A 16,422-nucleotide genomic window follows, 5' to 3' on the forward strand; every position below is an offset into this window, starting at 1 on the left:
CCAAAAAAAATATTTTTGTTGAACTTTTTCTAGTTTGTAAACATTGACTCAGAAGTTCTCTTTCCTGTTTTAGGCACTTTCAGGCTGAGATATGCACCTCTCCCTAATCCCCCTGATTCTTTGGATTCTGCTGACTGACACCAGTCCACAAAAAAAACAAAACAAAAAAAAACATGTACGTTGAATCTACTTGTAAAGTTACCATATGGAAGTTTCACTTTCCTTTTCATGATGGGTTTAGGAGCTAAAGTTTTTTGCCTCTTCAAGATGACAAGAAGCCCATTTCTGTGCCATGAAATTGTGTACCTTGAACTGAAAGAAATGTTTACATAGCATCCCTGTGTAAACAGGCCACAGCCTTACATGAAGAACAGTGGCAAAATAACATGCCTAGGATGGTTGGACCTACAGTGTGGTGGATGAACAGAGATGAAGAAGAACCCTAATGTTGTGCTAAAATCTATGTCCCCAATGTTTCATTGACAACTCCCTTGTTTAATCCTGTGACTGATCTTTGACTCTGTAGTGCATCTTCTGTCCAGTGCACGTTGTATGATTATGTAAAGCTCTCAGCTGTACATTTAAAAATCACAGCAGAATTTTGGTGTGTAACAGGAAGAAAGAAAAAAAAAAGTTTTTAATTTTAAAAGTGTATTGAAGATGCCATTCTTCACCCTTCTGAGTTTTATGTATTTCTTAGGTAAAACCATGCCTATAAAAAGTAAGCGCTAAAACCTCCAAGTCCAAACAGCTAGTGAAATATCTGAATCTTTCGTTTCAGATGGCGGCTTGGAAGACATCTTATAACACGTTATCCTGTTGATGCAGAGAGCCCTCTTTGCATCTGCTGTTATGTTAACTGCAACAGTTTGAAGTTTGATTGAGAAGTATTTTTTAGTTTCTAGAAAACAAAATAACTTACGTTAAAGGTTTTCTTTAAGCTTAACTGACTGCTGTTGAATTGAGACAGAAGTGTTCTGTCTATGCAGTCAGTTTGTGGATTCTCCACGTGGCAGAACACAACGGTGCTTCTGCAAGACCTATCCAAACCTAATTTATTTAACGCTCAAGACGTATTACAGTATTTAAGTATGAGAAGTTTCAGTCGTTTATTTTGAGGACTATTCTTGCTAATTGGCAAGAGTAGCAGAGTTACTATTTAATTGTTCTGTTTTTCAAATCTACCACTGAGAATATCTCATAATGTGAAAATCTTAATATTTTTTGTGTTCTTTAGGGGTGGTTCAAGGTGGTATTTTTTTTGCATGCGTCAGTTGTCTAAACTGAAAACCGCTACATGCATGCCCATGTTAATCTGAAAATTGCTGTGTCAGTATGTGTGGGAAAACACCCTGCCCTATCACATAAGTAATCTATACTACGAAAGCTGAATGCCTCATTTTAGAGAAACGCACACTTTTCTGATAGAGTATAGTGTTTGCCCATGTATGCCCATTCCACTGCTGAAGCAATGGTCAGATAAAAGGAAATTTGTAGCGAGAGAAAATTAAGAGCTGCCTTCTCAAAATGCTAGTTGCCTGACAGTCGTTTTCCATGTGTTTTTCTAAATGAATGTCCCCGAACAACCATGCAGGAGAGGAGTTAAAACTCCTGATCCGCATATCTGTTACTGTAAAGTATTGAATCCATGTGAAGACCAGGCTACTAGCATTTTCAAATAGAGAGGTCAGTAATGGCAGCCTTCATGTTTCTCACTGTACAGGTTTTTGTTTTTTTTTAATGTGAGGAAGCATATTGTAGTCTTCATTTAAGAAATTTCAGTGTGCAAAGACACCAGTCTGTCTTAGTCAATGTCATGTCATCATAAGACAATTGCTGCTGTTTTACAGTTTCTATATATATATTTTTAACCAAGCCAATATATGCACTACAATTTCTTGATTCCAGGTAATGCTTGACATACCCTTGTGCACTGAGGTTATCTGGGAGATGAGTGTGTATTCTGTGTCAAACAGCAGCCATTTACCAGCATCATATTACTGATTTTTGTTTTCCTTTTGCGCATTCCTCTTAACTTTTTTTGCCAGATTTTTTTATTGTAGGTCCTAATTAGATTCTTTCACAGCAGGTAAATGTAAGCCTATTATAAACAATTATTTAAAAAGGAAATATGGTGACTTAGACCGTAGAGAACAAATTTTAATGTAAAATCTTATTTCAAAAGGTTGCTTCATGAATTTCAAATCTTGAAGGAAAAAAAAAACTATATATATATATATATATTGATGATATCTTTATTTGAACTATTTTTGTCCTCCCCAGATACACTTCATCAAAATATATATATTTGAGGATGGCAAAATGTGTAGCTGACATTAGAAAAGTTCACAAAAAGCTTTAATTTAAGAGGAAGAAAAAAAAAATCTTATTTTATTTGATATTTTTGGATATGATTAAACACAGTGAAGGTAGTACAAGATTCCTCTTCGGTTAGATTAAGCAGCAAGGATTAAAGCAGCAACAAGGAGATAGGAGGATTCTGCAATACTTCAAGAGTGAGGTGTTGCCTTCTCTTTATTTGTATGTTTACCATATTCTTTGATATTTCAATTGTTATGTACTGGAAAGGTTACTTATATTTCTAGAAAAGATTTTGAATTTTATGCAAACTTATTTCCTTGAATTAACAGCAATAAAAAAACAGGAAAGCATTTTGTGTACGTTTCTCCTTTTATTTATATGTGTAACCTGGGAAGGCAAAGGTGATTATCTTGTGAAAAAACCCAAGGTCAAGTGATGTTGGGCAAGAGTTTTAAAGCTGAACTTCGGGCTAAATGGGGACCATTTACACCCCCCGAGGCTAAGATTCTGACTTTTCTGGTGACTTTACTAGGTCTGTGAGTGCTTCTTGGGCCTTTTGGCATTAGGTAACTGTTTTACAGATTTGTAAGACTGCCACTTGGTCTTCTGTTCTGAGTTTTACCAGGTGGCTGTTCAAGTCTTATCTGATGCCAGCTTTGGGCATAAGGTCCTCCAGGCTGCTCTCATTGAACTGCAGGCAGCCTCCAGTTTTATTTTATGTGGGCCTGTTGGGGTTTTGTTAGCCCACCCCTCAGTTGGACTGCTTTTGGATGCCCCAATTGTATCAGAATAACTAAATCCTGTATCCCTTTAATGAATTTAAAAAAATTTAATTTGTATTTGGAGTTCATTAACCACTTCAAGACCAGGTGTTTAGACCACCTTCCTGGGCCAGGCCATTTTTCCATATTCAGCTCTGCGGTAATTTGACTGACGTTTATTCCGTCATGCAACGCTGTACTGAAATTAATTTTATACAATTTTTTGGGGACAGATAGAGCTTTATTTTGGTGGTATTTAAACACCACTGGGTTTTTATTTTTTACTATAATTAGGAAAAATTACTGAAATTTTTGAAAAAAAAAAGTTTTTTTTAACATTATGTTAGGAAACACTTATTACCCAGTTTTTGGGTAAAATATAAAAGTCGGGGTTACGTTGGTTAAATAGACACCAAACAGGTCAAGCTTTAAAATTGCGCGCACCTGCGACATCGCAGAAAACTACCATACCCAAAATTGGCCATAGGCGACACTTTAAAAGCTTTTACCGCTCATCAGTTTAGTTTTATCAGTGATTGATGGCCCTAGACTTATTGCTCTCACTCCGACGTTCGCGGCGATATGTAACATGTGCGGCGTAATGGGCGCAATCGTCTTTTTTGCACGTATGCGCCCCCGACGTATGTTTGTATGGATGGGGACTTTTAAATTTTTACATTTTTTTTTAAAGGGGGGGGACTTTAATTTTTTTTTTTTTTCACTAAACTTTTTCTTTTTTTTTTTCGCACTAAACTTTATTGCTATCACATACAATCTACTTCTAAGCCCTAAGTACTGCATTTCTGCAAAATTGAAGCATGCTGAGAGGGGTTATACCTGGCTGGGCATTTGGCTTTTTTGTTTGCCAGTGTCCATATACTCCTGTAGACTGCAGTATAACCCATTTGTATCAAAATAACTGAATCTTGTGTGCCTTAATGAATTCCAAGAAACCAATTTTGTTACAAAGTATGAAAATCCAATTTTCTTGATCGTACATCAGAGGGCACAGGAAGGTAATTCTTTAACCACTGGGGTTATGCCGCCTACCTCAGTTTATTGCCAGTGTTACTGGGTAATAATTGCCTTCTCTCTGCTCTGAGAGAAGTACAACCTTTTTTTTCACTATACTTTTTTTCTAAAAGACTCTTGTACATCACTTCCTGTTCATTCATCATTTTTATAACATAAGTTGCTTATTTACAGTTTTTTTTTTCCCGTTTCACACATCAAAAAATGGCAAAGTTTTTTAAAGTCTCCCACCCCCCTTGTGCATCCATGCAAAAATGAAAATTCTGCTACACGTTGCATATCGCTGCAAACGTCAGTGGTTCTCAACGGGTGTAACCTCAGGACCCACATTTGTCCTTGGTCATTAAGTCGTGACCCAAGTAGCACAGCAATGGAACACACGGCATTAGGCTACTGCGTGTTCTGGTGCAGATGTACGAACTATGTGTGGGAGGTGCATTTGGGGGTACCAATAAAATGCATGGCAAAGCAACAGCCTGGATACAGTGTACGTCGCCAGCATCGGGGCTGTTTAAACAGACTCCAGGCGGCTATTGCCGCCGGGACTTTGTTTAAACTTGTAAAGCCGACTGTAGGCTTTACAACAGAAGCGATTCTGGCGACTTACCTGTCGCCAGATCGCTTCTGTGTTCCGTGGAAGGGGCCGCCGCCCGGGCTCCGTTGCCCCTCCTACGGGCATGGGACCGTCTTCCTTGGTGTCCGTGGGGAGGAGGTCGACGAACTTCCGTTCATCGTTCCCCTCCCCGTTCCATGGGAGCGATGCAGATTGCATCACTTCCGGACCCTGGGCTGTCAGTTCTGGGCTCCTGCAGCCCAGCTATAAGCTATTGAATTGCGATCTGCACTTCAATAGCTTATTTCCAGTGTAAAGGTGACACTGGGGGTCTTTTGGACCCCCAGCATCACCTTAAAGAGTACCTGTCACCACCATCTGCTATCACATGGGGGGGGGGGCTTGTAAGCCCCCCCCCATGTGATAGCAGTCAAAGTAAATAAAAACTTTTTTTTTTTCTTTACATTAAAATAAATAATAATAATAAAAATGTTAAAGTCCCCCGCCCCCGTGAGCACGCGCGTCGCCACGTAAACATGCGTTGGGTGCGCCTACGTATGAAAACGACAAACGCGCTACACATGTTGGGTATCGCCACGCACGTAGTGAGAGCAATAATTCTAGGGCCAGTATTTTGGGGTATCTCTAAATTGATGACCTGGGGGGGCTTTTAAAGCGTCTTCTATGGACTTTTTGGGGTACTGCAGTTTTTCGCCGTTTCACGGACGCATGCAATTTGTAACCTGGGCATGTTGGGTATCGTTTTACTCGTAACCATCTTTTATATTTCATTTAAAAAATGGGTATTTTGTTGTGTTTTGGGGCATTTAAATGAATTTTTCACTAAATGTTGGGGTTTAATAAGGAGTTGCACTAATATTGCGCAACATAAAAATTTGCAACTACCACTATTTTAGTCTATAGGGTCTTGGCATTCAGAAAATATATAATGTTTGGGGGTTTTAAGTAATTTGGTATATATGTTTTAAGTTATGTGGAATATAACATGGGTGCAAAAAATGAAAAAAAAGGCCTCAGTCATGAAGGGGCTAAACAAGGTTTGGGTGGTCAGTGCAACAGCTTCTATTTCCAAGTCAGATTCCCTGAGGACCCCTGGATGGGACAAGCAGCCTCTCACTCCGCTTTTGCTAGTTGGATTACTCGGACCATTATACAGGTCTATGAGCTGAAGAGCAAAGTTACCCCTTTCCTGGTCAAAGCGCATTCTACTTGGGCCTTTGAGCATTGGGCTTCGGTATCCTAAATCTGTAAGGCTCTCACCTGATCCTCAATTTACACCTTTGTAAGCTTTTACTGGGTGACCGTTCAAACCTTTGCTGGTGGCAGTTTTGTCCATAATGTCCTTCAGATAGCCCTCTGACTTATGGGCATGTCTCTGTTTCTAGGTCCCTGTTGGAGTGATGGTCGCTCTTCTTGGGCCTGTTGGCCTTGTTGCCCACCCATTTGTTGGACTGCTTTTCTACTTCCCAGTGGTTCAAAAGTTAACTCCCTGTGATCAAGAAAACAGGATGTTTTTCTTACCGGTAAAATTCTTGGAGTACGGTACAGGACACAGAGTTAATTTTTGATATACTATGTACTAGGGATACACCAAAATTTTGGCTGCCGAAATTACGATGCATGCCTGGTTTCTTTCCTTCCTGCTGGGTGCTGCTCTATGCCCCCTCTGACACAGCACAGCGGGGAGGAGAGAAACTGTCACAGGAGGCCAAGCGGTGCTGGGGAGGAGAGCGATGTGAGGCTGCACCTCCCTGCTCAGCCTCCTGTGACCGATCAGGAGAGCGGTGTGTGGGAGGAGATGGCTGTTACAGGAGGCTGAGCTCTCCTACCGCCCTGCTTAGCCTCCTGTGACAGATCAGGAGAGCTTTGTGGGGGTGGAGACAGCTGTCACATGAGACCAAGCTCTCCTCCCTGCACCGCTTGCTCAGCCTCCAGTGACCGAGTCAGGATGCAGAGCGGCACAAGCACTCAGCGATTAGTGATCGCTGAGGGTTTTGTAAATAATTGAGGACAGTGTATGTGTACTGTGTCCCCAATTATAAATGAATGGGAAGTGATCCACATCACCTCCTGTTCATTCATGTTTGTGGATATGGTGAACATACTATCTCCACAAGTTATGAATGAACAGGAACACTCAGTATAGAGACTTCCTGTTCATTTATAACTGATGTTGCAGAAAAAGAGATTGAGGACTGTGCCCTCAATCTCTTTCTATTTTAAAAGGGAAATATCAGGGGTCTGTAATATTTCCCCATAACCCCCAACAAAGTAAAAAAATGAAAAAGTTTATTAAAAAAAAGTATTTAAAAAAATTTGAAAAGGTTAAAAATGTGGGGGTTTTTTTGCGGTTTCGGCCTGGCGTTTTCTTTTTGGTTTTTAGTTTCGGTTTTGAAAATATAATTTCCGTGCACCTCTACTATGTACTGCTTGTTAGAAAATAGAGGCAGGCTGCAAGTGGGAGGGACTATACAGGGCTGTCCAGCAGCTTTGATTGATTTGCAAGTGCCCAATCACCTGATATCACTGCATAACCTCAGTGGTTAAAAAAAATTATCTTGGTGTCCTGTGATGTATTCCAAAAAAAAATGGATTTTACAAATCTTGTTCTAAGTTCTATGTTTATGTTATGTTCAATGTAAAGTACAAGGGTAGTAGAGTCTTAATCCAAATATAAGATCAAAAACTTTAGGAGCTGTTTATATAATGAGGAAACAAAAGATGTTGCCCATGCAATTTATATGTAATCTTTCAGTCTCATAAAAATTAAAAAAGGTTGGTTTTTAATGACCTTGGGCAACTTTTTTGTATTATCTTTATAGACGGCCCCCGATATGCAGTAATAGTATTGTAGATCTCTAAGCTGGGGGCGAGCCAACTGTCATTTGAGACTAAAATGTTATGTTACAACTTTCTCAAAGCGCCTATGTTTTCAAAAACTAAAAAAAAAGTAGTCAAAGAAAAGCATGCTTGCCTGTACCCGGTACCCAGTATGTCAAATGCTGACTTCGGAGCACAGTGGACAGTGCAGGCATACTACAGAATCATACATTTACAGCATGTATCTCTTCTTTTTTGAACACAGTTGTTTGAAATAGTCTATTAGGAGATGTGCAAAATCTTTTGCAATAAACTTCTTCTGGTTCCACAGATTATGTACACTTTTTTTTAACTGCATTTAAAAAAAAAAGTCACAAATATATTTTGTACAAGTAAGTTACCTTTAAGTAAGTTTCCTATTAACTGAGTGAAAGTTAACTACTTTCTTGTCCATTGAGGAATAAGTTTACAATACCTGTGAGGAGACTTTGTTAAAATGCTGGTTGCCCCCTTGGTGGAGTTGGCAGTATGCCATCTTAAAATGCTTACTATTGTGGAGAATGCACTTGTCTTTAAGGATTCCAGCAACAAATGATTGGAGGCCTTTCTAGGACTCTGTTCTCCCTAGCAGGTTCTGCGCTGCAACCTATCTTACCCATGACCTTGATCTATCGGACCCCGACTGACTGGTATAAGGGTGCCCATATGCTTTACATCCCTCGCAAGACTTTTGTCTTGCGAGGGTTGTAAAGTACTTTAAAAAAACGTACGATCTGCCCATCTTGGACAGGCAGATCGTACATGCGATCATCGCAAGGCCGCCCCGCTGAGGGGCGGGCTTCCGATGACTGCAATGCTGAACGGGCAGTGTTCACGTGCGCACACCGGCCCGTTCGGCAGTGATCTCTCGATCATGTTAAAAACCAGCCGAAAAATCGTACGATTCTCGGCTGGTTTTCCAACATGCTCGATATACAAAAGTCGTGCGACCGTACATTAGAAACGGTTGCACGCCTTCCATACACTGCACGATTCACGTACGATCGCAGGATTTCCCGCGATTATCGTACGAGAATTGTGCTGTGTATGGGCACCTTAAGGCTATTAAAAGGAATCTGATCACAATGGCAGTTGAGCCTCTGGTCATAGTGTTTGGATCTGATATCTGCAGCCTTGAGCTGTAGCATAGATAGGTTGCTCAAGGTCTCCTGTCTCATCTCCCTCCCTCCTGAGTTTCCTTTCCGTAAACATGAAGGCTCGTTTGGCAGGCACCTGGACCCGAGGGTGTAGTCCCTATATCTAAGTCTGTTCCAGGACCTGTATCACAAGTGGGAGACGCTGGATGTGTATTTACATGTTCAACAGCTAACTACACAGGTTTGTCTGCTGGTACATGGCTCCTCTAGTGTAAGAAGTGGATGCACTGGTAGCTCTGTGGGATCAGTACACCTGCACATCATGGTTTTTAAGCCTAGGTTTTAAGGGACAGAGGTGTTTTTGAATCTGTTTTCCCCAAGATTATGAAAGTTAGGAAGTCTGTTTTTAGCAAGATATTTCACCACATGTGAAAGGCATACTTCCTTGGTACCAGGCAAGAAGCTTTCATCCCAGGAAATTCTCTATAGGACAAGTTGTTGCCTTTTACAGATGGGTTTGGACCAGTATCTGGTCCTGAGCCCAACATCAAGGGTCAGGTGTCTGCGCTTCTGATCTTGTTTCAGAGATTGCTGGTATTTAATTTTTTGATCAAGACCTTTTATGCAGGTTGTCTCCCATTTGGCTGCCTCTGTTCACTTCCCTGTGACTCCATGGGTTCTTAATTTGGTTCTCTCAGCACTTCCAAAAAAAAGCCTTTTGAAACTATCCGGTATATTCCTCTTTCCACTCCCACTGAAAAGGTTGCATTTCTTGTTTCCATCACCTCAGTGACCGGAAGTGTCTGAGCTGGAGGCCTTATTCTATTAAGAGCCCTTTCTGGTCTTAAGGTAGTGTTGAGGCCCTTACTACCTACCTTGGCCTTGCACCTTTTTCTGTCAGCAACAAAATAAAAATGATTCCTACTAGTTGGGTTACATGGAAATATTTCGCTCAACAAGGCTGCTCTTGTAAGGCATAGAGAAGTATGCTAAATATCTAAGTCAATACTTTTACAGGTTATGCTGCCTATGCTCATTTATGGGTTGAGTTATGCCAATGTTACAATTTCATGTACCAGTGTATGTTGCTATTTGCCTGTCTTTTCATTTATAAATAAAGAATTATTATTTTTAAAAAAATGTATTTCTAGTTTACCCTAATCAGCCCTAATTGACTCCTTTCCCACCTCCCCATCTCTTTTTTTCAGGTTTTTATTTTTTTTATTCCTATTTTTATAACTATTAATATTTAAACTTTGTTTTTATGTATTTGTTTTGTTAGGTTTTTTTTTTGTGTCACATTTAAAAAAAAATGCAAAATGGTTTGTACCCGAATCTTAAATTTAGTAATTTAAATGAGTTGTTCTAAAATAAAATGTATACTTTTATCTACGGTAACTATTTTTTCAAATCAGCATTGATAAAACTATTATTTATTACAGCTATTTATCAAGTGCTGACAATTTACGCAGCACTTTGCATACTGTTCATTCATATCAGCCCCTGCTCTCAAGGGGCTTACAATCTAAGATCCCTATCCTAGATACACAAAGGGCCAATCTTTTGTAGACAGGTATTTGGATTGTTGGGAGTAAACCGCAGAGTAGCTGGAGGAAACCCACACAAGCACAGGGAGAACATTCAAACTCCTTGCAGATAGTTGTTTTCTGGTAATCGAATACATAAAAAATAAAAAAAATGTCAATAACATATCACCAAAAGAAAGCCTTTGTCATGAAAAAAATTATGTATGCATTTCTGGTCACCAGTACTAAGAAAAGATGTCCTTGTGTTGGAAAAAGTCCAGCGGAGGGCAACCAAACTAATTAGGGGTACGGAGGACTAGAGCTACGAGACAATTCTACTAAATTTAAACATGTTCACATTGGAGGTGAGGAGATTGAGGAGGGATATGATCTCCATGTACAAAATGTTCAATGGTGGTAACAACATTAGCGATAAACTGTTTAAAATTAACTCTGTAACAAAGACTAGAGGCCATCACCTAAAATTGGTGGAAAAAAAATTCCAGCACGAGGGGCGAAGGGGGTTCTTCACAGTAAGATCAGTTAGGGTCCGAAACTCACTGCCGCAGGCGGTGATTTCAGCAAATAATGTTGAATTGTTCAAGAAACTTTTGGATGATTTCTTAAGGGACCGTAATATACAGGGGTACAGGTACTCCTAGAATGAGATCCTAATAGGTTGGACTTGATGGACTAATGTTTTTATTCAACCTCAAATACTATGTAACTATGTAACCAAAAGAAAGCCTTTGTCATGAAAAAAATTATATATGCATTACTTTGTCATATTAAAGGAGAACTATGGGGTCAGTGTTTTTCCCCATAGTTCTCCTTAGGGTAACGGGAGGACACCAACTAGCGTCCTCCCGTTACCCTAAGCTCAGTATACCGCGAGCTACAACTCATCTCATAGTTCTCCTTTAAGTAATGACAATGTTATTGCTGAATCCATAGGCCCACTGCAGAAATGTGAACATTGCTTTCATCCATAAAGGGTATACAGGTGTGAGAGCTGAAGTCACCATATCGGCCTTGCACCAATCCAATGGTATTAAGCCAAGCATTAGAATCTAAAAAAAATCTAAATTCTTTGCAGACACATAAATTACAATCAATCTGGTCCAGGTGCTTTATTGGCCTTTGTTTTGTCTGTTTGGACCTTTATACATTTTAGCCATTGAGGTTTATTTGATACCATCCTCATTTGGGACATGAGTGGCGCTGGTTTTTCTTTTGTACATACAAAGCTGAAGAAGGTATTTCATAAATTTGCTTTCTCTTGGTATACAGTGACCAACTCTAGGATATTGTGTAAACAGCCTATGTGCTCTGACCTAGGGGTCTTTTTATCATTGTTTTCACCCAAGACCTTTTAAACTAAGTTTTATGTGGCAAATGTCTAAATCTTGAGTGAAAACGTTGATAAATGGACCTCCCAGTAAATATTTAAACACTGCTTTTAGGTTTGTTTTACTCTTTCCCAACGTGAGGTTTAGTCTCCGGCCACCTAAATTAGGACCCGGAGACTGCCAGATGACCCCGCTCGGAGCGCCGCACACCGGAGCAGCAGTGACGCGACGCTCGGCGAGGTAAGTAAGAAGACTGACGCTGACTCGAGTATAAGCCGAGGGGGCACTTTTCACCCAAAAAAATGGGCTGAAAATCTCGGCTTATACTAGAGTATATACGGTAAGTGTTTTTCTCTTTTCTGTATGTGGTTGTTGTGGTTTTTTTAACCTGAAATGTTATGGCTACTGATATCCAGATTTTCGTTTTATTACATTAGTCCAGCAGAGCATCATTTCTAGTTGTGGCTTCTATAAACAGTCCCATAAATTTGTCTTGTAATAAGTTTATAACTTTCCACCCTTTTACTGTTCAAGCAAGCGGTGCTGTTACATGTGTTTTTCAGAATAGTTCAAATCTCCCATTACCACTGTACCAGTTCATGTATTCCTTTCTATCTGTGTAAGGAGCTGTGCCTGTACTTCCTTATTGATACTAGGGGGGACTCGAACATACTCCATTAACTTAACAGTATGCACACTCGTATGCAACTCCATCGCCAATGCTTCTCACACTTTCCTTCAGCAAGATCCACTTTTAGCAGCCATTTTTATTATTATTATAAAGGATTTATATAGCGCAGCGCTTTATAGTATTTTGCTCTGGGCACCTCTGCTACCATAGAAACCCACAGGCTTTTTTTTTTTGTTCATACCCTTACCACTAAACCTAGCTCCTAACTTGCAGCCTAAACGGTAATATAACCCCTTAACAGAAGTAAGTGCTTGTGCGTAAGTGTGATGTTCCATCTATAATACACTTTAATACCTATGGTAAGCCACTAGATGGCACTGCTTCATTACTTTTCATTTACATTTCAAAACTGAGCCATTCTCTTACAGTGTGTGTGTGTGTGTGTGTGTGTGTGTGTGTGTGTGTGTGTGTGTGTGTGTGATTTAAGCACACATATATACACAGTTATGGCCAAAAATATTGGCACCCCTTGACCTGAAGCAGTTGGTGAATGAAGAGTGGTACAAAAAAACTAATTGATGGTTACAGGAAGCCATTGATTTTAGTTTTTTTTTTTCCAAGGGCTGTGGTACCAAATATTAATTGAGGGTGCCAATAATTATGTCCAGTCCATTTTTGGAGTTTTGCATGGATTGTGTCAGATTTGGCTTTTTTTTTTTTTCCCCTCCACTTTTTTGTGTCATACAAAACAAACAAACGGAAATAAACATGAGCATGCCGAAACATTTGTAATTGTAACAATTTTTTAGGGGTGTCAATATTTTTGCCCATGAATCATCCATCCATCCGCATTGCAGGTAACCTCAATTTTATATTTGTAGTAATCAGGAGTTTTGAGCACTTAACAGAATGTTAGTACACAGTGAAGCTACCAAGGCACCCACGCTGGCATGTCTAAGGAAGGGGGAAATGTTTTTAAACATATGCAGTTGTAATACATTGTTTAATATTTAAGAAAATGTCTTGCTTTAATCTACAGCACTTAAAATGTTCTAAAACGGTCCAAAAAATAGAAACTATTTTTCAACTCAAGTTTTCTTAGGAACTTGTTGCTAAACCGCCACGTGCGGTGAAGCTGTATTCACATTTAATCGCGTACATCTCGCTCATCGTGGGTATTCAAAGGGAACACAGCTTCAGCTTATTTAGTAAATGCACTGAACATTCACTTTGTAAAGTGAACACTCCCTACTCCTTTAGTAAGTCGATCATCGCACATTACTGAACACGTAGAAGTAATCCCTTCCACAAGGAAGCCGTCCATTCAGTTTAAAAAGGTAAACAAACTGCTGGCTGCTAGACTGTTTACTGGTTGGTGCTGCCATGGACATAATCCTTACATTTGGCAGTGTTAAAGTGTATCTAAACACAAATAATGCGCCGTACCAGTCTACGGATGTAGTGGCTGCATTAGGCGCCTTTCAGACAGGCGGTCCGATCACGTTTCCCCTATCGTTTTTTCAGGCGGAACCAATTGGATGCCCAATGTAAGTCTATGAGCAGCCTGATCTAAATGGTCGGACGTCCCTTTTACATCCGGTTGCCCCGAGGTCCAGAAAAAAGCACGGAACAGTTTTCCATTTTGTCAGACCTGATCACGCTGAAACGGGTAATCTGATGTAAACAGACACCTGTCCCATTTATCTGATTCCCATAGACAGACATGGGTGTCTCAGTGCAAGATGAAGGTAAATACTAGACAGACACGAATGTTACAGAGCTCACATCTGATCTACCCTGCTCCGATGCACACATTCCCTCCTGATCAACACAGGCAGAGCCAGCTGCCAATCCCGCAGCTGGGTTGATCCAGACAGAATTGCCAGGATCCGTCCCGGCTGCGGCGTCTCAGTATACCGCGAGCTGTAGCTTGTGGTATACTGAGCTTAGGGTGACGGGAGGACGCTAGTTTGTGTCCTCCCGTTACCCTTAGGAGAACTATGTGGAAAAGCCCTAACCCCATAGTTCTCCTTTTAAGAGAAACCACAACCATCCTTCTCTCTCTTGTGTAAACTACTGCTCCCATCAATACAGCCAGTGATCAAGATGAACAAAGTGATGTGTTTGAAGTCTAGCGTGTGTGACAACCATGGCTCCCTTTATATCATAGCATAACAGTGAGTGTTGCCACCCAGGGACAGGAAATGTGTTATTTGCAGGATTGCCAGGTGCAAAGAAAACAAATTCAGCCACCTCGTCTGGTGTGACTGGTACGCTGCCACATATTCCATTCTGGTTTTTGCTTTTTTTTTTTTATGTCATTTATTCATATTTGAATTAGGAGGTTGCAGATAATATCGGTTACAAAAACAAATGTCCTCAGGATAAACATTGAGGGGAATTTATTTATCAAAACTGGAACAGACACAATCCAGACCAATCAGCGACTCTCTTTTATTTTCAAAGCTTAAAATTGTAATCACTCCGATTTCTTGTCTAATGCATCCTGGAGACCTTGTGCAAGACAGGACGTTCAATGTGTGAGAATACGCCTCTATTTCTAGCTTTTTATCACCTCGGGCTCCAGGTCACATGCAAAGGTGGCTTTATAGGACCCTGTAAGGCAGCCCTCCAGCTGTGGTGAAATTACAAATCCCATGAGGCATTGCAAGAGTCTGACAGGCATGACTCCAAGAGACAGATGCATCATGGGATTTGTAGTTTCACCACAGCTGAAGTGCCAATGGGTCCCCACCTCTGTTGTAAGGTAAAGTTACACCACAGCTGGAGGGACCGAGTTAGCCCCTATCCTAACTTTGGCTGCTCCTGTCTTTCTGACATCTTGTGTCCGGGTTTCTGCTGCCATGAAACCCGGACACAGCATTCAAAACCCCGACTGTCCGTGTGAATCCTGGACAGGTGGCAACCCTAGGTAGGTGCTGAGCTCTGCAACACTATATGATTTTTAGTTGTGAAGGTTTGATAACCCTTCAACTGAACAAACTGAGGAGAGAAGATGATTGGTTACTATTGGCGTCTGCTCCAGTTTTCGTAAATTCCTTCCACAGTGTTTTTAAAAGGAAATCCTTTCCATAAGAATGTTTCACAAGATGTGCTATGCCTAGCTCAATCCACCATTCCTATAGTCAGCTTCTGTCACTGGGAGAATTGAAGAGGTAACAAGCCAAAACTGGCAAAACACACCATGACAGCAGATACATTTTAGAAACTTACAGCTAAGTGCTGGAAACAGTGCAGATCCCTTTAAGTGACTTTGTTGCTTTGAAGAAACATGCTGAAAAAAGCTGTACCTGCGAAGGATAAAATAAACAATCCTACACCCCTCGTGAGTATTTTGTATCCTGAAATACTGTCTGCACCCTGATCAAGCTGCAGTAATGATGTCAGGTCAGTCTAAACTTACATAACATCCAGGGACCCATGCCAAAGCACATGGTTTATCACTCAATGTATTCCTTGCCAGAAGGGCCCATGTGATGACAGAATCTCTATTGTTACCTGCAGGTAAAATGTTGGGACTAGGTCAGACGTACAGGGATCTCAAGTCTCCCTGATGTTCAGGGAGTCTCCCTCTATTAGATAGCGGCTCCCTGACATCCGCAAGAGAGGCATTTTCTCCCTGAAAGGTTTACTCTGAGTAAACCTTTCCGGTAAGATATCAGGGGGTAAAGTTTCAGAGTGAGGCTTGCCTCCTGGAGGAAGGTCATGTGATCTCTAGAGTGGCCTCAGAAGAGGCTTGGCTCTCAGAAGGAAGTAGTAGGAAGCTACTTGCTGCGCAGAGAGGGCGGACATAGACAACTATTGAGAGCAGGTACAGGCACTGCTGCAGGGTTGAGAGAGTGCTGTTAACCCTTTGTGGATAATATAGAATTAATTATATGTCCTGGTTGTCTAGTTATAGAAAACATTTATTTCATTTGCTGCCCATAGCAACTAGTCAACTGTGTATCAGGGACTTTACTCCTCAGTGTTTTTTTTTTTAAAAAGGTCATGGGCTGTCTAATAAATTGTGACCTTTACACTGACAGATACTTGAACATCAATTCACAAATCTGATGTATATATAAATAATATTATTGTATTATTGGCATATGGATTTTATTTTACTGGGTGTGTGTGTGTGTATATTTGTATATATTATTATTATTATTTCCTTTATATTCTGAAATGCGCTGTAAAAAAAAAAAAAAAATAAGAAAGGGCACCTCCCTGAATTGAGACGGGAACCTCCCTGAAATAAGGTTTTGCAG

General features: G+C 40.5%; 1 protein-coding gene across 1 annotated transcript in view; it reads left to right on the forward strand.

Annotated features, from left to right (window-relative positions):
- The window catches only part of ZCCHC2 (zinc finger CCHC-type containing 2), a 49,705-nt gene extending 48,463 nt beyond the window's left edge, over positions 1 to 1,242 (forward strand). Inside the window, exon 14 of the mRNA XM_018564676.1 lies at positions 74 to 1,242. Within this exon, the coding sequence (XP_018420178.1) occupies positions 74 to 138 (65 nt within the window). The 3' untranslated portion in view covers positions 139 to 1,242. The remainder of the gene's footprint in view (positions 1 to 73) is intronic.
- The last annotated feature ends 15,180 nt before the right edge of the window (positions 1,243 to 16,422 follow it).

Source organism: Nanorana parkeri, unplaced genomic scaffold, assembly GCF_000935625.1.
Source record: "Nanorana parkeri isolate BGI_ZX_2015 unplaced genomic scaffold, ASM93562v1 scaffold771, whole genome shotgun sequence".
In the NCBI taxonomy this organism is placed as follows: domain Eukaryota; kingdom Metazoa; phylum Chordata; class Amphibia; order Anura; family Dicroglossidae; genus Nanorana; species Nanorana parkeri.